This window comes from Lepisosteus oculatus, chromosome 7, assembly GCF_040954835.1.
Source record: "Lepisosteus oculatus isolate fLepOcu1 chromosome 7, fLepOcu1.hap2, whole genome shotgun sequence".
Taxonomy (NCBI): Eukaryota; Metazoa; Chordata; class Actinopteri; order Semionotiformes; family Lepisosteidae; genus Lepisosteus; species Lepisosteus oculatus.
In genome coordinates, this window is record NC_090702.1 from 26,204,631 (window position 1) to 26,226,662 (window position 22,032).

The window sequence follows — 22,032 nt, forward strand, 5'->3', positions numbered from 1 at the left end:
AGCTGTTCCATGTCTTAAGTTTACATTTTATTATGAACACTTACAATACCAGGAGGCCCAGTGACTAATCAGGTTTATGGGTATTCTGAAATGCCCACTTGTGATCTGATTACACTTGATCTAGGTCAGTCTGTGGTCTTCTGCGGTCTAGTGAAGGTGAATGATCTCTAAGTGCCCTTTTGACTGTTTTAAGCAGGTATCATGTATACAAAAGAATTAAATTTTCTTCAACCATATCGCCACTTCATCACACTTTAATTACAGTTCATAATTGGAAGTGAAAATCCGCACAGAGTCTGCAGTGTTTTATTCTCTATTTTTAGCGGTTTATCATAGCATTTGCACACAATTGAAACGCCAAACGTAAAGCTAAATATTGAAAGTGAAGAAGCTGGAAATTCTACCAATATTAAGCTTCAGGGTAAGCACGAGAAGTTCTCAACCTTTTCAACTGTTGTTCAGTTACCCTGACCTCTGTAAACGTTTGCAATTGTCTATGCGTCTAAAAAGATGCAAGTTGCCAGAAACTTTTAAAATGCTCAGGTTCCACATTTCTAACAAAATGAAACCATTCCTGTTAACATCTCTAAACCAGCAATCGGAACATTGTTTCTACTGTAGAGGTTCTCCGTTGGGTTCCTGAGAGACCACCACGGCCACAGGTTTTGACTATGGTGAAGTTCTTAACTGTGAGTTAAATTTTCATTTTTGGTGTGTTTTTAAATTAAAGTTTCATGGGATTTATAATTGCTTTCAATTCTGTTATTGCTTTTCAAAGCAGGGGAAAAGGATAGTGTTCTATGAGAATGGGATTGAATCTCAATGCAATAAAACAATTGATATACTAGCCTGCCACAAGGTGGCACTGTACAGTTAGCTGAGTGAAGTCCCTTGCTCAAGGATACATCAGTAGTGCTCATAACCAGAATTTGAACTGGCAACCTCCCAGTTATACATATACACAAATTATCATTATTTTACAATACTGCTATATCACAGTTATCTTGACATCAACACTTTTCATGCATGCAACACAGCCTTTGCTAATCCATGCATCAGTTTTGTAGCTGCTTTATCCAGTACTGGATCACAGGGGAACTGCAGCTTATCCTGGCATGAAATGGGTGCTAGGCAGGATAAACCCTGGACAGGATGCCAGTCCCTTGCAGGGCACATGCAGAGCAAAACTCATACCAGGGCCAGTTTTTCCCAGAAGCCAGTTAACCCACCAGTAGGTCTCTGGACTGTGGGAGGAAACCTGCACATAGCACCCCAGTCCAGAATTGACTAACGATAACAGAATTGATGCTAATCATGCTTCTTTGCTAATTACAGATTGAAAATACCTCTACTAAGGGAGTGAACTTGGGACACAACGTCAGCCAGTAGACATAATAAAAAAACTCCTCTAAAATTGACAGTAGGGGGAGCCATTGCTCTAGCACAAATCATTCTGTCATTCTGTTCGGATGACTAACAGGGCATTTTTCTTTTTTTTAATGAAAGCAGCTAGTGACAACAAAGCCATGTAATAATAAAAGTCCTCTGTTTAATTATCCTCAGCATAAGGGGATGTTGTGTTCATTTGCTTGGTAATAATAATAATAATAATAATTGCTTACACTTATATAGCGCTTTTCTGGACACTCCACTCAAAGCGCTTTACAGGTAAATGGGGACTCCATTCCACCACCACCAATGTGCAGCCCCACCTGGATGATGCGACGGCAGCCATAGTGCGCCAGAACGCTCACCACACATCAGCTATCAGTGGGGAGGAGAGCAGAGTAATGAAGCCAATTCATAGATGGCGATTATTAGGAGGCCATGATTGGTAAGGGCCAATTGGAAATTTGGCCAGGACACCGGGGTTACACCCCTACTCTTTTCAAGAAACACCCTGGGATTTTTAATGACCACAGAGAGTCAGGACCTCGGTTTTACGTCTCATCTGAAGGACAGCGCCTGTTTACAGTATAGTGTCCCCGTCACTATACTGGGGCATTAGGACCCACATGGACCGCAGGGTGAGCGCCCCCCGCTGGCCCCACTAACACCTCTTCGAGCAGCAACCTTAGTTTTTCCCAGGAGGTCTCCCATCCAGGTACTGACCAGGCTCACACCTGCTTAGCTTCAGTGGGTTGCCAGTTTTGAGTTGCAGGGTGATATGGCTGCAGATGAGTATTATTGTATTTGGTAGTTTCCAATGAGCAGTTGCTTCATCAGATGAGGATTATTGTATTTGGAGCTTCTCATCTTTCTCATTTTGCTCCTTCTCTGGTTTACACAAATGCTCATATTAGTGTGATAATGGCCATTAGTCTGCAGAAAACCTCACTTAACACCCTTTAATCACATCCACTGCAGTCAAGCAAAGCCTCAGACAGATTCTCAAGTGGTATCTGACATCTAATTTAGTAAGGTGAGTGCCATGGATGCTTTGTTTTGAATTTTGTTAAAAGAATAGATTATTAATAAAAATAACTCATTACATTGTGAGTTTGTAAACCATGTAGTGCGATATAGTTAAAATATTGTGCATATTTTAATATTCAGTTTATTTTTTTTCCTCATTGTATTTCCTGTTTGGTGTCACATGTATCACAACAACCCCCCTGGCCTAGTTTCATGCATCTGTAATTGCCGCTGAAGCTATCTGCTAAGGCAGCCTTACAATCATCACAGTGAGAAATGTCTTTTCCAGATTTCTTTCTTCTACTTTGTCCTGAAAGAAGACTGCTGAGCATTCGCCGGATCAAGACCAGGTATGTTTAATAATAATAAACTTTTTTTATGTAGCGCCTTTAAAGGTTGCTTCTCAAAGCACTTTACAGAATGAGATCAACAATAAATAAAAAGAATACACAAGATAAAACACAATTACAATATACAGAGGAGACCGTGGATGGTGGTACTAGGAAAAGCAGAGGGGTGAAGAATGGAACCAGTTAAATAAAGGCTTTTCTAAAGAAGAAACTCTGGTTTTGAAGGAGTTTAGAGGTGACTCTCTGATATCCTTGGGCAGAGAGTTCAAGAGCTTGGGGCCATTACAGGAGAAGGCCCTGTCACCCATACAATGTAGATGGGCTTTGGGGGACAGTTAGGAGACCAGAATTAGAAGAGCAGAGGTTGTGAGGTGGGGAGTAGGGCGATAATAGTTCAGACAGGTACTGAGGTGCCAAGCCATGCAGAGACTTATAGGTGAGCATGAGGATTTTAAAATCCACACGGAATTTGACAGGAAGCCAGTGCAAGGACTCCAGGATAGGAGTAATTTGATTACTTGCACTAGACCTGGTCAGGATCCTGGCTGCTGAATTTTGGACATACTGCAGTTTGTTCAAAGTAGATTTAGATACCCCAGCGAATAGAGCATTACAGTAGTCAATCAGCTTTTCAGCCACAGTTAGTGATAGCATAGGGCACAGTCTAGTGATATTTCTGAGGTGAAAAAAAGATGTTTTGACAATATGCTGCACATGTGGGTCGAATGTTAAGCCAGAATCGAATATCACCCCAGGGTTTTTCAATTTACAGTAGATTTAAGCTCAAGTACAGAACCATCTGCAGATAGGGTTACAGGATTGGCTTTACGAAGTTGATGGGGGGGTGCCAATAAGCATGACTTCAGTCTTGTCACAGTTAAAATGAAGGACATTTTGAGTCATCCAGGTGTTTATGTCAGAGATGCAATTAGATAGAATTGAGACAGCCACATCAGTGTCAGGTTTGGTATGGTATCATCAGTGTTGAAATGATAGCTGAGGCCATGTGATCTTAAAAGCTGACCAAGTGGAAATATGTAAATGCTGAAGAGCAAGTGGCCCAGTATTGAGCCCTGAGGTACACCAGACTTAACAAGACCAATTTCAGACCTATACCTATTAAGAGAGGCAAGTGACAGCGATCAGTGAGGTAAGACTTGAATTTGAGAGCAGTGTCAGAAACTCCCAAACAGTCTCAAGACGAGAAAGTAAGATGTCATGATCAACAAGTGTCAAAAGTAGCACTGAGATCAAGAAGGATGAGTATAGAAAGAGAACCAGAATCAGAAACTATTAGAAGATCGTTAGTGACTTTGATCAGGGCAGTTTCTGTGCTGTGAAGTTAACCCCTGGTGAGCGTGTGTACTCATCAGACATGATGCACAAGCACACTGTGACATAGTGCCAGTTTGTTTGAGCGCAGCCCAGTGTGCACATGAACTTTAGGCACTTGTCAGGATAGAGCCAGTCTTTATGGTTTGTCCTCAAGACAGCCCACAGAAAAATCCCTCTCAGAAACAAACGGCAGCTAAGAAATCACTTCTTTATAAGATAAACAGAAGGAAGAGATAAATGCTTCCCTGTGATGGATATAAGTTTTACATGTCTGTTTTCAGTTATACCAGAGTCAGGTGAACGTCTTTGGCTTAGTGGGCACCTACTTCATATTAGTAGCTATATTCATATTCAAACATCAAAAACATTCATATGACATGTGGATGGCACTGTACAGTTATACAGTGTGGGACATCCCCTTCAGACTACTATAATAATAATAGAGTCCTAGAATAGATTTAGAAATTGCACAGATATGTTCTGTTCGAGCTTTAAGGAAACAAATTCTATGGGTATGTCTTTGTCTTTTGAAAAATGTTGGACTTTTATTTCTGTTTGATAAAAACCTGTAAACTGAAAGCTTTAACCATGCCTTTTGAAACACAAAGAGTCTGCTTTAAAAGAACTTAAGTGGAAAGTAGAAACCCTTTCTTTATAAGCTTTATTGTTCATGAAGAAATTATCAGGCACATGACTTTAGAGTTGCATGTTATTATAAATGAACAGGCTAGTTTGCCAGATTACATTTCTGTTTGAAGCTTGCACTTTACAAATATTTACAAAGTTATATATTGTTTTTAAGAAGTTCCTTCAGATTTTGTTCATTAAGGAAATACCTAAGTTACACATTGAACACCTTTTCTGGTGATCTGTACTTTCATAAATGTAAGGCAAAGAAAGTATGGGACTTGCATGCACATCAAAGTCTTGTTTGCTTTGAGCTGCACATAAAAGAAGTCTATCAAAGGAGAAAGCATGTGGAAATCTGCATTATAACAGAGCCCTGCTGAATCTTGAGTGGCCATAACAGATGTGCAATCACAGCAGCTGCTCCAGAAGATGAGGTGATCAGACTGAAAAAAATAAATTATTGATTTTTTCATTCAGTAATTATGAGTGCACAACACAAAAGATTTCAGGGTTGTTCAGCTTCCTGTTTAGTATTCTGGGTTGTGTGGCCTCAGTATATCATGATTGCCCAAGCATTCAGCAAGTGTGACCAACACACCTTATATGCGTCACACTTCACAATGTAAAGTTGGCAAACTTTCAAATCCTTGAACCTGAGGGCATCTGCAGATTGTCTCTGGTTAGTTAATCCAACTAACCATCAAAACTGAAGTAATACTTTGTTTTTACTTTTCCAAGGGGCTTGTTAACAGACATTGAGATCCCCACCTTTAGGATAGCACAGCAGGAGGTTATATCTTGTAGATATAACTTGACATTAGAAGTCTAATCTTTTTAAAGCAGTGACAATAACCCCATTCAGTCGGTTCCAGTTGTCTGGGAGAACACACTTACCACCCTATTTACCGGTATCCCGACCTGGAAAGAGACCAAGGCTGCTACCAATGTCAACCGGTTATAACCTGTCGTGTGCTCAATCGGGACAGGTTATCAAAAACAAAAAGACTTTCCTTAAAACTTGTCTTAGAATTCTTTTTGGTTCATGATCCTCTTAAAAACCAGGAGGTTCTTGTAAAAGACAATCTCTGACTGCTTCAGGCACTGCTTTTATAGAGATCTGGTGATTCCAAGTGCCACCAATTCAGTGATTTCCTTATGGGCATGTGAAGAATGGGTTTGAATGGTGTGACCCCGCCCCTGTCTCTGGCCTCTACATAACATGCTTAGAATGTTTGCACCACTTGTTATTGCTGGGCCACTGCTGGATTAATCCTGCCTCTCTGTAGGCTTAGTGTTCCGATTTCAATTGCATTACTGTGCTACAAGGACAGAACCTTGATCCTTTTACCTATTTTCTGACTCATAAGATATGCATCAGCCTTCATTGTTAAATGAGTGTAACTGGCATCACACAACATGAGCAGCCCAGTTTCCACCTCTGTCAAGTCAGGGTGAAATTCAAAGGAGAGCTGTTTTTTTTTTTAACATATGTTTTTCATAGTTCTAACTCACCTTAATATATAGGAATCCATCCTGAGCCAGAATATTGATTAGCTCCTTCATTTATTCTCTGTATACTTGTTGCTTTTTTTAATTTGACGGCTCTGAGCTGCCAAAAGCTCCTTCTACCACAGACCCGTGTCCACTAGAAGTGAATGTGTGCTTGAGGCAGAACAACACAGTGCATTTCTCTCGCGCAGCTCTATGAGCCAGTCAGTCAATCGCCTTATGTGTATTACACAGTACTGTCACTAATGATGTGGTCTGGCCTTTTACTGAGCACAAGAGCTTGCAGAAAAGGAGGGGGGAGATTTATGTGAATTTCCCAAAGTTTATCTATCTGTTCACTACAGGAAGCCACTTATTCCTACTTGAGAACCACTAAAACCCAGAGTCTAACCTGGAAGCACAGGGCACAAGACAGGATACAGGGTCAGCAAAGGGCATGGAAGCAAGCACGCACACACAGGAACAGTTCAGACACCGCTGAGCCTGCGCATGATGCCTTGGGAAGGTGGGAGGAAACTGTGAAGCAGCTAGAGAAATCCCACATGAATACAGGAAGAGCAAGCAAGCACCTTCCCAAAACGTGAGGCGTCTGCCCTGACCATCACACCACCCCACTGCCCTAATTATTCTCATGTTGGGGAATCAATGGAAAATATATTGTCTTTCTTGTACTGTCTACTAGAGGGGTCTCCATCCCTGAGCCCCCGTCCAGCAGGTTGTTTTGTTGGCCATTATACTAACAGCTTATAATGACCTGGAACAACTGTACAGTGATCCATTCGCAGCTGTTTTTTTAAACAATGTAGTGTAAAGATAATGTGGAGCAAAATATCAGAGTACCTTTCAGCCCTCGGGCCCCAGACTTTCCTTAACAAATTGGTAAATGATTTCTGTGTGTCCCTAAGATTTAAAAGATGATTCAGTGAGCAAGAAGAGAGCCTGGACTGCAGCTTCCAGGACCAGGGTGGAATCTCCATAGATTACAGGTGTTTGAATGATTCTTTCCACTTTTGAAGCTGGGTATTTTCACTACCCAGATGTTTGCAAATGACATACAGTTAAAATAATTGGGATCCTTTGGGATTTTGTTTTCAACACAATTGACTCCCCTTTGAAAAAATGTCAGAAGTTAGATGGCAAACAGGAAGATGGTACTGAACACTAAGCAAAAAGAATCCTGAAGGAGAAGGCTTGTGCCGTTTGAAAGGGAGGGAAGAAAATGCAGCTCAAGTTTACTAAGGATGTGATCAATAAACTCGCCTGCCTCCCCCCCCCTAATTTAACACTGCAAATTCCAAAATGAAATGTTGACGCAGTTTCATAGATTTTAATCCTGTAAAAAAACCTTATTCTTTGAGAACTAGAAACGGAGCCTCAAAGGGAGCTTAGTATAATAACAAATAAGCATGAAACCAAATTGATGGTGTTACACAGCAAACACTGGGGAAAACTCTTCTCATAATCACTAATCCAAAGCTTTCAATTTTTTGCCTAAAATCTATAATGCAAAACATCTTTTTATAATTTCCATGCAAGAAATGATGCTGACATGACATGTTTTCACACTTGAAACGCAAGACATTAAATGTTGCATTTTTGTTTTTACCACACACTCAGTGCTTTGGTGAAAACTCTGCAGCTCTCCCTTCTCCTCGCCAACAGCAAATTGAAGATGCACATACAGTAAAAGACATCCTCTGACTGAAAGGCGTTTTATTTCTACTTTCCAAAGGCCATGCTAAGGATGTAAAGACCAAAATACAAACACTGATTTCAAACGCAAAGGCTCTTGAATCAATTCCCTTTTTACACACACTGAAACAGTTAAAACAGATAAAACATTGTACATTTAATAAAAAAAACAGCATTGTATAGACTGAAAGCAGAATATTTAACAGGGTATGTCAATGATTTGTTGAACAATTTAACTATTTACAGGCAACAGACATTCTTTCTTTGCTTTCCTACTTCTTAGGAAATTCTGGATCGTATGTATCGTATATAATTTGAGGAGTGCTGCTTCATTTTAAATCCAGTAAACCTGACAGTGAGATGTTCATGAAGCTGTGGTTCTGATATTTCAGGTGCTGCTTTACTCAAAGAAGCAAAACTAGAGAACCTGTCACTTCTGCTTTCACTTTGTGAAAACAGGAGTCTGTCAGGAAGGAAGGAAGAGGCACTTCTTGATTGGCTGGTTTTTTCACTTTGTTCCAAAGACTTTGCTTTTGTTTTTGGTTCTCTTTCCAGACACTAGGTGGTAGTGTTGTCCAATTCGCCCATCACACATAGGCACTTGGTAGACAGTATCCAAGGCAGTGTCTTGTCTCTGCTATGTCATGAGAATTGGCTTTTGTCGCACTTCAAGAATATCTGAGGATAAAGGATTAAGCATTAGAATGCAGGGATTAAATGCGTTTAGTCATCATTGTGTCACCTGCAAGCACAGGACACGTCACACACTGATCCTTCCTTGAATGCAATTTAAGTAAGATTTGTTAGTACCTGTAAATGCTATACAATGTTTTTGTTTAAACATCACACAAGTAAAAGGTGTATACAAAGTTCTAAGGTTATGTCCATCAGGAAAAATTGTTTAGGCTATTACTGTCCACATTTTTAGTGTTCTGTCTCTAGTACTACTTAGTTTTAGTTTGTCTTATAATCTAGATAAATGGCTTTCAATCCTGTTTGTTTCAGCTCAGTCTTTAATCAGCAGTGCTATATGCTGCATATAATTGATCTGCTTGCTATAGTTTAGACTTTTCTGCTGTCCTTGGTGTTTAAAAAATACCCCAGTTAAAGTGCATTTACAACACCTTCAGCACTCAGCATGTTATGTTGTCTCTCCTCAACTTGCTGATGAAGAATTTACTCCCTAATTTCAGACTAAACAGATCTTGATAGGTGATCAATTCATGATGAACAAATACTAGGGGGAAGGACACGGTATGTGACAGCTCCCACAGTGAGTCAGTGTTTTCCTTAAATGCAATCAGTTGTATTTCAGCTTACACTCCTCAATGAGAGTAGCCGTGAAACTCAATAATTGGCACAGGGGCTCATATCAATTACAAGATTCATTTAGTGTTTTAAAAGCCAAAAGCAAACTTAAGAAAAGGACTCCAATAGCAAGTCAAAATAAATATAAATTAGCCTGTGATTAAGGACTCAGCTGGAGCACAATCCAGAAGAAACAGTGTTGACACAGGGCCAGGACTGATAACCACGTTACTGGGGTATTTTTTAAACCAAAGCTCACGAGTTCAGAAAAAACAAACTCTACGCAAACAATCAGATCAATTATTGGTAGCAAGCAGCACTGGCACAGCTGCACTTTGTACAACTTGTGTAAGTTGCACTTGTCCTTTGTGCCCCCACTCCCTCTAGAGAAAAGCTGGAATTCCCAGCTCCACACAGTGAAGTCTGAGGAGCCCACCTGTGGTGATGCGGTACAGGGGTAGAGTGACATACGTCAGGTGGGAGTAGAGCAGGAAGTTCTCCTCACTTCTGTTCAGCTTCAGCCAGGACCCCACCAGGGACCGGCCTGTTCCTGACAGCGATCTGGACCTCAGGTTGGTGGTGTTGTGCAAGTCTGGGAGACACAGAGGACGGACTAAGAAGCGTTGTGTCAGATCTCCTCAGCAAAGATCCTAAAGCACTTTCATTCAAGATTTTGAAAGAACCTTTCTTGAGTATTCTTTAAAAACAGAAATGAAATATTTCTAAAGGTCCTTAATGACTTTATTCTTCAGAGTTCACAGAGGTAGAAAAATATAATATTTTCATATTTTCTTCCTGTATATATGTCTTGACAGGAACAGTCGCTCTTATTTATATGAGATTTACATATCATTTAATTTAATCGTAACAATGTCAACAGACTTCACTAATGGAAACCCCACATATAAGTGTTTGGATGGGTAAATGAACAACACAAGCAGCACAGTGAGAGGAAGTTTTAGTTATGGACAACTGCAAACCACTCAAAACGTAACGGATGAAAGAGTGCTTCAGTGAAACGGAGCAGACGTAGCTGCAGGGTCATCACCTCCATTGTCCTCATTCTCCCGGAAGAACTCCTCGCTGTCGTTGGCCGAGTGGGATTTCTTCATCTCGGCGATCCTGTTCCGGGGCACCTTGCGCCTGAGCGACGGGGAGAAGAAGGAGGGCCGGTTATTCCTCTCCGGGGTCGGCGGGGTGCTGAAAGAGGTCACCTGTGAGGGCAGCAACACGGTTCAGCCCGCATTAAAGATACGCATCGAGCAGGGAGCTGCGTCGGCACGCGTAGGCTGCAAAGGCACAGCAAACGGTCATGCGGAAAGGGAAAGAAAAGAAACAACGTTTTGGCTGTGGAGCCTTCTTCGTCTGAAGAACCTGAACCTTTTCCCCAGCGATGTGCTGCAAAGCACAGTCTATCTCATGTCCTTGTACAAACACAAAGTTCCACCGTTTTGAAGCTAAAAAAAGGCTAGGCACATGCAGAGCTAGTTTAATTGATGTCAGTTTTAAACCTTAGTGTGACTCAGCCAAAATACATACATCGAATACATGCTGTACCTTTAAAGCTACAGTAAAACCTTGGTGTTTGTGAGGATCTGGAACTGGTCGGTTTCCACGAAAGGTAAATTTGTGAATGTGGGATTTATTGACTTAAAGGAAAAATAGGGTATAGTTCTACAGCTCTTGAAACAAGCCTTTTGCTGTCAACCTTTTGTTATAATTGTCAATTGTTTCAGAAAGAGTGTTAGTAATTATTAGTAGTATTTTTATGAAATTGAGTACAGGAAACTGTAAAAAGCATTGTTTCTCCCTTATCATTAGAGTTATTACACATGCAAACTGATAAATTTGATCACTGTATGATATTATAGCTTACCCTGTATTAACGCATTCACTTTACTTTTTACAACTTGTTTTTCTAAATTCCAAAACAAATTTGGAACAAATACTGGCATTTTATAGTGTAAATCTAGATCTATAATTCTGGTGGTATCTATGCAGAGACAATAAACTCACTACGACTGCTTCACATGCCTTCCTAAGCGATGAAAGCTACTTTCTCTAAATTAACGGTAATAGGGAGGCCTGCCTCACTGCTTCTGAGTGTCTGAAGGTGAAAATGAAGATGTCTTTCCCTCAAAGGCGCAACAGAACGTGGGGATAATGTGTGCAGAACCAACCCGCTCGTGGACGGGAGAGTCAGGGTTCGAGTCCTCTTCAGTCCCACAGGGGGAGGTGTCTCCGGTCGGAACTCGACTCACGGCCATTTCTGCATGACCCTTTCCCTGGGGCCCCTTCATCCTCACAAACTCCATGTTGTTGTATTTGTAGAAGCCAAAGGACATCCTCTGCGCCATCTTAGCTGCCACGCTGACCTGCGCAAAGACAGCAGAGAAGATGTTTTCCCACATATCTGCATTGAAGGAAAAGCTGCAGTTCCAGGAGCTCTTCTGGAATACTGATATAATATTGAAAGTTAAAACAATGTCGATCCTACATTCAAGATTCAGGTTCACTGGACAGTTCAACAGTGAAAAGATACTAAGGGGACACAAATAGAAAGTATGTGAAAAAGCCTCTAAAACTGAGAACAGGAGGCACTTTTTTTGACAGCAAGCGCTGTGGGAGTCTGGGAATGAGCTGCCCACCCATACTGTCAAATCTAAAAATATTTATTTTTTCAATAAATGGCCGGATGAGATAATTTAGCAACTCAAACCCAAACAAGTTAGATTGGGCCATGTGGCTTCCTCTAACTGGCAAACGTTGAGTCCCTTGTGTCCTCCTTAGGCGGAATAATTTCAGTCAATTATGTATTTGTTTGTTAAAAATCTGAATAATTGGACACATGAGGCATAACGCCCCTGTATAAAAATATTATAGAAAGGAAATTGGTTGGCATCTTTCACAGTTTGTATGATATCCATCTACAAAGACACTGCTTTGTCTTCATTGTACATTGTCACTCAATCTAACATTTTCCAAAAAATGAAAAATCACTTCTGAGCACAAATTTCTCACCCGGTTGTCATAGACCTTCTTGAGAGCTTCGTATCGTATTGAGCCTTGGAAAATGACTCCCTGGAAAGTGTTGCTTTTATCACTGGCAACGAGTTCAACACAGACCATCTCCCCCTCTCCCACTGTCATATCACTGAAGACCTGTGAACACAAGACACCTCACACACTGATCCTTCTGCATGATCTTCAGTGCTCTTCCTCAGGTAGTCTAACCTTGTTTTGGTACTACAGCCTACAAATTCTCCAATGTCATCTTTTATAGCCTTTACCGCATTTCTGTGGAGGGGCTACCAACCCTTGGCAGGCATGATCTGAGGTCTCCAGCCCATTTGTTGGCTCATTTGTTAGACTGTCAAAAACCAGTGTCACTTTGTCCACTTAGCAAACGTCTCTAGAGTTCTCCATCGCCCTTGGCCACATCCGGTCCCATGAATGTTAAATCAAGAGTTACATTACCACACCTGCAGCCTCCTGAAAGAGAATCCCACCCTCACACTCACGTAAGCTGGCTATTCTGATGAGATATGAGGCCTTGGACATCGAGAGAAGAGGGGGCTGTTACCTCTTCAAAGTTGTCAATCATGAAGAAGATGTTGGGATAGCTCATTTTGGATTCCTCGCCTTTGCTGTCCATGGGGTGTTTGCTGGGAGAGGCGAACACTTGCTGGAAACCAGAGAAGACGTGCTTGTCAGGGACTACCAAAAAATAACCTTGCCGAAGTCACACACGCACACAGGCACACACACACACAAATGTGACCCGACAGGTGAAAAAAATGTCCCCCACAGAGACCACATCCCTGGTGTGCAGATGTCTTTGGAAAAAATGAAGAGATTTTATTGCTTTTACCACTCCATGGCAGAGTGAAATGCAATGTTTTGGTGAGCTAAGAATAGTGGCAAATGACCAATGCAATCCCAAGGCTACTGTACAGTACATCCCCCATTTCAAATATTTTGAAATGTAAAGCTTATAACATGGTTTCAAACTGTTATGCAGCCAAAACCAGAAAGTCCATACTTTGGACATACAGCTTTAAAAAACTATGTTGGCTAGAAACGTTTGGTGAAGAAAAAATCTGCAGGATGAAAGGGTAGAATCTTTTGTCTTTGTTTCTCTAATCTCTTTTTGTGTTCTGTATGCTCTTTTTTCATATTGTTGTAAAAAGACTGCTTGCCCATGCAAGAAAGACCCTTGTGATACCAATCAAGAATTAATTTACCATACAGTCGTCTTTTCAAAAGCAGAAACATGAATAAATGAATTTCAATATGTGATGATACACTTCTGGCAAAAAACCTGAATGAAAAATGTAAATTTCCTGTTAGCCTTATTAACACAGCATGCTGAATATGCATGACAAACGACACTCGTAAATATAAATACGTTTACAGTGCCTTCAGCCCGCTTTTTAACAACAGAGAGAATTTGTAATAATTTGAAAAATATAACACTTTCAATCCCTCAAGGCATAAACAAACAGAAACAACCTGGTTTCCTTTTCATGTTGAACAGCAGGCACCAATAGGATACTGCCACCCAAAAACAGGGAGAACAATGTCTTTGTGGTGTTGATAGACAGGTAAGGTGGGCCACACTGCATCTTCCTTCCCACTCTGTGGAGATCTAGGGTCTTCACAGCTCTTTCATTTCCTTACACACCCTTCTGGCCTGTCAAGAATCTGACACACACCCTCTTTTCGTCTCTCCTTGAAGGCAAAAAATGGCTCCTTCTTGAGCTGCTTTGTTTGGGTGTGAATGAGGTTTGTATCATTTACATCTTAATTTTTTTTCATACCATTACTAAAAAAGTATTTTCAGATATGCCATTTTACCTTTATGCCTTCCCTCAATATGCCTGTTATTACTACAAGGTGTATGAAAGAATCTTTCTTGAAACAGACCTGCAAAAACACCAAAATATTTTTCACATATCTGCAGGCTTTTCAGACCTTTACAGCTACACTTCTAGCTTCTTATCCAAGGTTACATACATTTGTGGTGTCAGTCCATGCCTGGTCTGAGAGGCATTCTCTGAAGCTTCTAGAAGATTCTCAGTCCCAAAGCTTCTTACATTGTCTCTGAGGCTCAATTCAAGATTCACAGACACGTTGTCTTCCTGGTTACAATTGCATCTCTCCTTGTTCCCAGAGTCCTGCATGTCTTCCCAGTCTTTGTTGCCTTTTGTTGGCATGTTGGGTGTTAAAATCCTTTTGTCCACACCAGAACAATAATCAGAAAAGGCAGGGAAAAGGACTGACGTTCACCAGGACAGGCCAGAATTCTCCAGTCACCACCGCCGACAAATTATCAAGCACATTCATGTGCCTAGTGTAGTCTCATCACGTCACCCTGAAGATTGCTGTACTTAGTAACTATAAAGGTACATGCTTTGTACCTTTTTATCACAGAAAATGTGCAGACTGTATTTATTGTATTTATTTTCTCTCATTTTTCTCTTTTGTCTCTTTTGCAAGCTTATGTTTGATTGCAGTGTATAAGCACATGGAGTATAAGCTCTCCAGTGTATGGTATTGGAGAGCTTCTTCCCAGCAGACATTTTTCTATTCATGGACAGTTCAGGAATGTATATCCCATGGATAAGGAGGGCTGCATGTAGTCTAATCTGTACTCACAAACCGAAATTGAGTTTCACAATTTTAATGACCTTATATGACTTTCATGCAAATGCAAGTCGTCTGCTCCTTGAAATCTTCACATTCTCACAGTAGCTCATCCCCTAACTCCGCTGGAGAAGCCATGTTACATACTGTAAGTCTCCACAGGAGACCTCCAATTTTCTACTCCAAGAACAGAACAAACTTTGATTTCACCAGGTCAGGTCACCTTGAGCTTACACATCAAAAACCATAACAATTAATGAAAGAAAGGTCTTAAGAAACAGGCTCATCCTGCTTCCAAATACTTCTGTTCGCAGATTTTACAAGCTGTGTACTTCGATCTCTGCCCCAATAGTACAAAACACTGTTATCTGAGTGATCACCTAGGGGACCTTTGCTCTCTAATGATGTCTTCAGTAACAGTGCTTCCAGGGAAAAAAAATCAACAAATCAAATAAAAAATATACACAAGGTGATAAAAAAACTCTCAAATTATTTTTGGTCTGTTAATATTTAAAAGAATATGCCAACTTAGTGTATAAAAAAAGCTACTTCCATTGTGCAAACATCCCACAACCTGTTTTTCTGGAGTTACTTACATTTGTAGGGAAATTTTCTCGGCTTTCGCCATCACATTGACAGCATTAAACAATACACACGCACAAACACCAAGGACGAGCACACATGAATGTAAAGAGTCCGACCTCTGACCTGTGACTTCTTCTTGTGGACATGAATGTCCCCTCCATCTGAACGTGTACAGACAGCGCAGGTGACTACATAGTCCAGCTGGGAAAGAGAATGACAGCACTGAAAAACTGGAACTACATGCAAAACTCCTACAGCTGCCATACAAAAAGCTTTATACTCTACATGTGGCATGTTTGCCATTTCTCCATGGGTTAAGTCAAGATCTGGTGTGTTAGTGATGATTTGAGAGTGCTCTGTATAGTCTTTTTTTTCTCATTGCATATTCTTGGAAATATGCAATGAGAATATTTCCTATAAATGCAATGAGAAATTTCCTATAAGGAATTTTCATTTTCAAAATGTTCTCCCTTCATTTCCCAAACTTCAAAGATTGGACTTCGATAAGATTTTCTTAAACAAATAAATATCAGCAGTATTCAGTGCTGTGATACTGGTAAAATGCGGTCATAAATTTATTCTTCTAATGGCATCTAATTTCAAACTACAGTTACAGACTCAGCATTTATACATTTATACTACATCCTTTGTTTAAAACTAAATTGTATTCAAACAATAGAACAGTTTCACTGTGGAAAGCACACCGGGTGCTGACCAAGATCCACCTTACCTTCTGTAAAATGAGATTCAAGTAGACACTCTCCTCCCAGTCTATGTCTGGGTCTCCCAATCCTGGCAGCTTTTTGGAATCTCTCCGATAAACCTCCACCTCAACCTGTCGGGTATAGAAATACACCTTCACTGAGATTAAAATAACTCACTTTTAACTATTTCAAACTTCATGGATGGTATTTTTGTGTCTCTATGTTGGCCTACCAGGTAGATATATCTGTTCTGACCAAACTATCCTATACTCCTCCCCACATGTCCAGAAGGTGCCCACTGCCATGGATCCAAGAGGGACATCATAGATATAGCTATCGTTTAGGAATTTACTGGTATATAGAGCTATGCATTGAGTACTAACACACAGAAGACATGATGGATGTATAGATTAATACCCTCATCATTTCCTTTTTTAAATTATATAATGTTAAAGGGGTTGGGCAACCAGTTGACCTTGGACCCCTAGAGGTTTTTTGTTCCTCTCCTCCGTTGTCTTATGGTCTTCTGTTCTGTATTGACAAAATGTATTGGCAATTGTATTGATGGCCTTTAAATACTGCATGCTTCACATGTTAAAAAAGCCAGTTTACCTTCACAGTGATATTGAGGATACCATGCTCAGCATCACAGATGTTGGAGCATATACAGTATACAAGAGGGGAAAACTGACTTGAATTACCTTGTCTCATTCTAACAAAGTGTCTTTCTCCAGGATTGACTTCACATGACACAATTACCCACAGATTAAACACAAGAGATAGATGAATTGTCTCAAACAAGAAGATCAGAGGCTCTAATTACATTATTTGCACTTAATCACCTTCTCGCAAAAGTGGACAGAAGCGAAGCAGGAAATAGATCAAGATCTGGGCCAAGCTATAAGAAATAAAAGGGGAAAATGGATTCAAATGCTAGTGAAAGGCAAAGAACAAGGATTCCTTTCTTTGTCTAACAGCAGCTTTTGTGTCTCCCCTTTAAGATGCTCCCTGCTCAGATGCCTACTGCAGAGATGATGTCATCTTTCATTGAACCTGTCCTCTGGCCCCACGTTAAACTACAGACAAAATCTTTACTGCTTCTGTCTGGAATGCAGAACGCCACCAAGGAGAGACTAGAAACCCTCCCCTATAACTACTGAGCAACTTTCTCAAGGCTTTCAGTTTGTTATGAAATGCTGTGTAAAACAATCTTGTTCTTAAAAAATACATTTACAAGCATCTGAAAAAAACATAAGAAGTAAATGAAATACAGTATGCTTATTGACTTAATCATAGACAGAGCCTGTCTATTGTGACTAGGGGGAGCATCACCTCCGGCACACTGTTGTCTCTTTAAAGACGTTGGTATTTCTTAGATCAGCACACAGTTATGAATCAGGCGGTGATATTTCATGATGTGCTTTTCTGGGAATGTTATTTGCTTTAAAAAGTTAGTTTCACCACTACTATCACAAAAAATAAATATATGTAATGCAACAAAAGTGAACAAACCAAAAGATAAAGGTAGCATCAGTATGCAAGTTCTAGACATTTTAACAGAAGGAATTAAGAAGCTTCTTTATATGATTAAAGCACAAGCCACTTATTATTTTTTTTACTTTAAGTGACACAACTCAGAGATGATGCTTATTAATTAATACACACACAGGAACAATTCCTTGTGTAAAGGCTGATGACAGATGATTCCACAATTCCAGTTGGTTTTCCTTTTCCCAAAACCTGCCCTCAAGGTAGACCAATCTTATATTGAAGGATCACACTTTCCATTTACTGTTAATGAGAAATGGACAAGACTACCTATGGAAGTCTCACGAAAAATGACAGAAACAGAAAATAATTATTTCACAATTGGATGTTTTGGATTTGAAGATGGTGCTCCCTGAGAGACTGATCAAAACTGTGCAACAGAAGACCTTATGTAGTTGTTTCAGCCACTTCTGTAGGCCTTGAAATATCTATGGAGATTAGGAAGTTACCTGACCTGTTAAAACAAATGTGGATCTGAACTGTTAAAAGTCCAGGCTATAGGCTGTATCCCATCACACAGGCATTTATCCCACAAGTCACTCAGGAACAAACCTGTGACTCAAACACCAGGGCAACATCATTCCCAAACATGTGTTGTGAACAGAACCATAAACTGTCTGTATTACATCTGCTAATAAAGAGGCTTTGATGACATAACGACTCTTTCCCCTGTAGGAATTGGGTCAAAGCTAGATAGAAACAGGGGGGAAAAGGTGGGTTTTCAGAGGAAGTACAATAAATTGACAACAGGCAGCAAACGTAGGCTTCTGCTAAACATTGGAGCCCTGAATAAAAATATACGTTTCAAAAAGGAACAATTAAAAAGGTTTATTCAATGCTAAAAAAAGAAAATATTTTATAGTCATTGGAATACAAAATTTAAAAACCCAGAAATGTTGAATTTGAAAGAAGAGTGTAGGAATACTAACTTCCAAAGATAATAATAATGAACATACAAGTTTACTTTCATTGTTACATTGACATCCTGAACTCCTTAACTTCCACACAATTCAAGGCATTAAAAAGTGATGCTTAGCTGCCAACAATAATCACAAGATGTTATTTAGTATTTTCAAGATGAATGAAAGAATGAATTAGCAATAACTCATGAGGTGCATGTATAAGATGTAGCTCATTTCACACATCAGACTGAACACTTTTAAGGCGGTCCAGCAACAAATGCAAACCCGGCTAAAATTCCACGTAACCATAGTAACAAGGGAACAAGTATGTTGACTTTGAATTGCTGGTTTTTGACAATTTGTCAAAGAGGTCTTTCAGAGAGCAACATTTTCACACCAGTCATGTAACAAGGAAGAGCTACAGAACTTGCGCCCAGAGCAAAATAGTTGATTACATAAAGTACTTGTATAGAGATTTAGCTGTTTGTATCACAGTGTAATGTTGACTATCCCATTTCTAGTTTTGCTATGTGAAGAGAAACCCAATATAACAACACTGAAAAGACACGAAACAGACTTTCACTCTCAGGAATGAATTTAGCAACATTAATCAATTATTCTGTTTTCTGATGACAGTATGAGAGGCTGTGGTAATGTCACGCCTCCAACATTTTGCTGATGATAGATCAGTAGTATAGAGGGTAATTTTCCAACTTTAAGACCCAGCTTGTTTTTGTCAATAGCAGTCTCTCTGCAAATTTTTTTCTGGTTTTTATTGTAAAACTACTGGAGGCCAGAAGGTTCAGACAAAATGGAGACCCTTGACTGGACCATATTCCCCAGAAAGCTGTGGGAGGAGAAAGAACAAATGACTGACCAAGGAACTGTGGAACTTCACTCACTGAAGTGTGATTAAAATAACTCACTTTTAAAGTGTTTCCAACTTAACCAAAGGTATTTTTCAATTACATTTGTCACCAGTTGGCCTGTGATGTATACACTGCCTTGCGCTCCACAACCGACTGACCAAGGAACTGTGGAACTAGTTAGGGACTAGAAGTCTAGATAGCAACTGAAAATTAAGCTAGGTTTTTGTTTGATTTGTTTTCCCTTTACACTGTATGGGTTTCAAAATAGCCAGATTTTTTTATAGATCTATTTACTACATTTTGTAAAGATGCAAGACAGTTATACAATGTTGTGCATTTCACTTACTGTACATATTGTATTTTAGTTGTTAGTAAATGTCAGGGCATAAAAGAAGAGGAAGGGAATTATTTTGTTTTAACATACAGGTAAGCCTCAAACTGGTTATTCCAGCATAATGAAATGCTTTGTCTGTTTTTTTACATGACTTTCATACATTCTTGCTTCCAGTACTGATGTTTCGCATGCATGATGTTCAGTTCAATCCTGATCACTTCTGAAGAAAAACAGATATTTCTCATATCCAGAAGAGTAGTGAATTTTGCTAAATTTACACAAAAAGAAAACTTTTAAAAAAGCTGTCAGACTCTGAATTTTACTCAGGCATGCTGTCAACTGGTTTTGAAACAGTTGCCCTTTATTTTTCACAAGCTGAGGAGTTCAAAGTCCCAGTCTGACATTGAACCTGAGAGCTGTGGAAATGCCAGTGGAAAGGGCTGTGAGATTGATGCTCTTAGTCTTAGTTTTGCGTTTCTCAGAAATTCAGCGTGCACCACTATACTCCTGCGTAAAAAAACAGGCCTTCATAACTTTCATTATATACCCATTTGTATGAGTTATACAGTCGTTATAATTTGAGAAAGTAATAGACTTTTCTAAAGGGACATATTTTTAAAGATGTCATGTTATACAAAAGCGAAAGAGCAAAATGTTGTTTTGTATTAAAAGTCACCTTGTATTTTATGGATTTAATAACCTGCCTTGCAGATGTTTTTATAATGCAAAATGTCTTCAAGAATTGTGCTGTGAGTAGAACTTTAATATGTCAGACCTGCTCAACAGGAGAAGGCAATATCCAGAAGAGTGTGAGTGTACGATCCATCAACACTCATATTTCATTTTTTATACCTCTACAGAAAAATGCAGAGCACAAAAACAAACAAAGATACAGCAGGTAAGTTTAAAATAACCTGTTTTTCCCAGGTACAGTGCAAAAAAAATCAGGGTAGTACTACCCTGTTTTGAAAAAAATATGACAGTTTTTATGAGATTTAAGGATCACACTTACACTAATATATAAGCACTAAAAAAGTATTTTTATATTTCTACGGGAGTATGTGTGTTAATGTAATGTGATCTAAGTAAAAATCCCATTATACAGTCAACACATCTATAGAAAATGTCTTGGCAAGTGACAAACTTATCCCTGAAGAGAGGCTTTAGAATGTGACTTTCTAAAAATAAAGACTTTTCTATTTTCCTCACGGCTCACTATTGCCTGAGTTTACACACCAAACACCTTTTTGTGGCTGCATAGGCAATATAAGCAGAATGAAAACTGACAGTGATTGAAAGAGGACAGAAAAGTCAATACACCCTCTTTGATTTATCAAACTCTTCTCCAGGCAGGAAGAGGAGTCCTCACAATAGACGTTCTGTCAAAACGTTAAACTGCATCTCTTTGAAATAAAACATTGTCGGGAACTGGAAAAAATGGGACATGATAAAACAGGTTAGAAAATTCTGACACAAATCACCGTGCAGCCAATAAAACTAGGGATGAAGAGCCTAGAGCGAGAAAAGGTTTCGACACACAATTGAAGGAAGATTTCCACAAATTGCCAAACCACAGGAAAAAACAAATATAGGGTTTATTTGTTTGTTTCATAACCACAGGGAAGTGAAAACGTTGGCTTGAATTAAACCATTAGACATTTTCCTTTCTGTAGTACAAACTGAAAAAATAAGTATATAAGAGGAGACTAGAAAGACCACCTTATTAATAGCACTTCATGTGTGACGTTTCATTAAAAATTGTATTGATTTCATAAGACATCTTAAAAACGAGTAACCATATCCTAATAAGGCAGGCTTGGTTTTTGTTATGATGATGATGTTTTTTTTAATTCAACACTTACTAAATCAATACCCAGTCAGCTCAAAGGTATTTTTAAGTCAAGTAACATCAAAGCACATAGAAAATGCAGAAAAAAAGTAATCAATGTAGGATTTGACTTAAAGATATTGTAAAGTAATCCATCCTAAACAGGCTTCTAGAAACTTGTTTAAATTTTGCTGAGAGAGTGTGTGTATGAATTCATGTGTCGGTTACCTGGACAGAGAATTCAGACATACTACTGGGGAAATGACATCACTGAGATCTAAATGTCTTTGACTTTCAGCTGGAGAGAGAATCAATACACGGTTGGAAAATACATTACCTTTTAATGTCAGGGCCTGAGAGAATGGCAGAAAAAACAT

At 39.4% G+C, this 22,032-nt stretch overlaps 1 protein-coding gene across 2 annotated transcripts in view; it reads right to left on the bottom strand.

The window, feature by feature from the left end:
- Positions 1-7,937: 7,937 nt before the first annotated feature.
- The window catches only part of kiaa0930, a 43,430-nt gene continuing 29,335 nt past the window's right edge, over positions 7,938-22,032 (bottom strand). The window contains exons 3-10 of one of the 2 annotated variants that reach the window (XM_015352994.2): positions 16,201-16,305; positions 15,594-15,671; positions 12,823-12,924; positions 12,261-12,401; positions 11,420-11,614; positions 10,288-10,453; positions 9,711-9,831; positions 7,938-8,609 (exon numbers count right to left, since the gene is read on the bottom strand). In XM_015352994.2, coding sequence (XP_015208480.1) covers positions 8,600-8,609; positions 9,711-9,831; positions 10,288-10,453; positions 11,420-11,614; positions 12,261-12,401; positions 12,823-12,924; positions 15,594-15,671; positions 16,201-16,305 — 918 coding nt within the window. In that variant the 3' untranslated portion in view covers positions 7,938-8,599. Of the gene's footprint in view, positions 8,610-9,675; positions 9,832-10,287; positions 10,454-11,419; positions 11,615-12,260; positions 12,402-12,822; positions 12,925-15,593; positions 15,672-16,200; positions 16,306-22,032 lie in introns of both variants that reach the window. The other variant, XM_006633640.3, reaches the window with a different exon arrangement.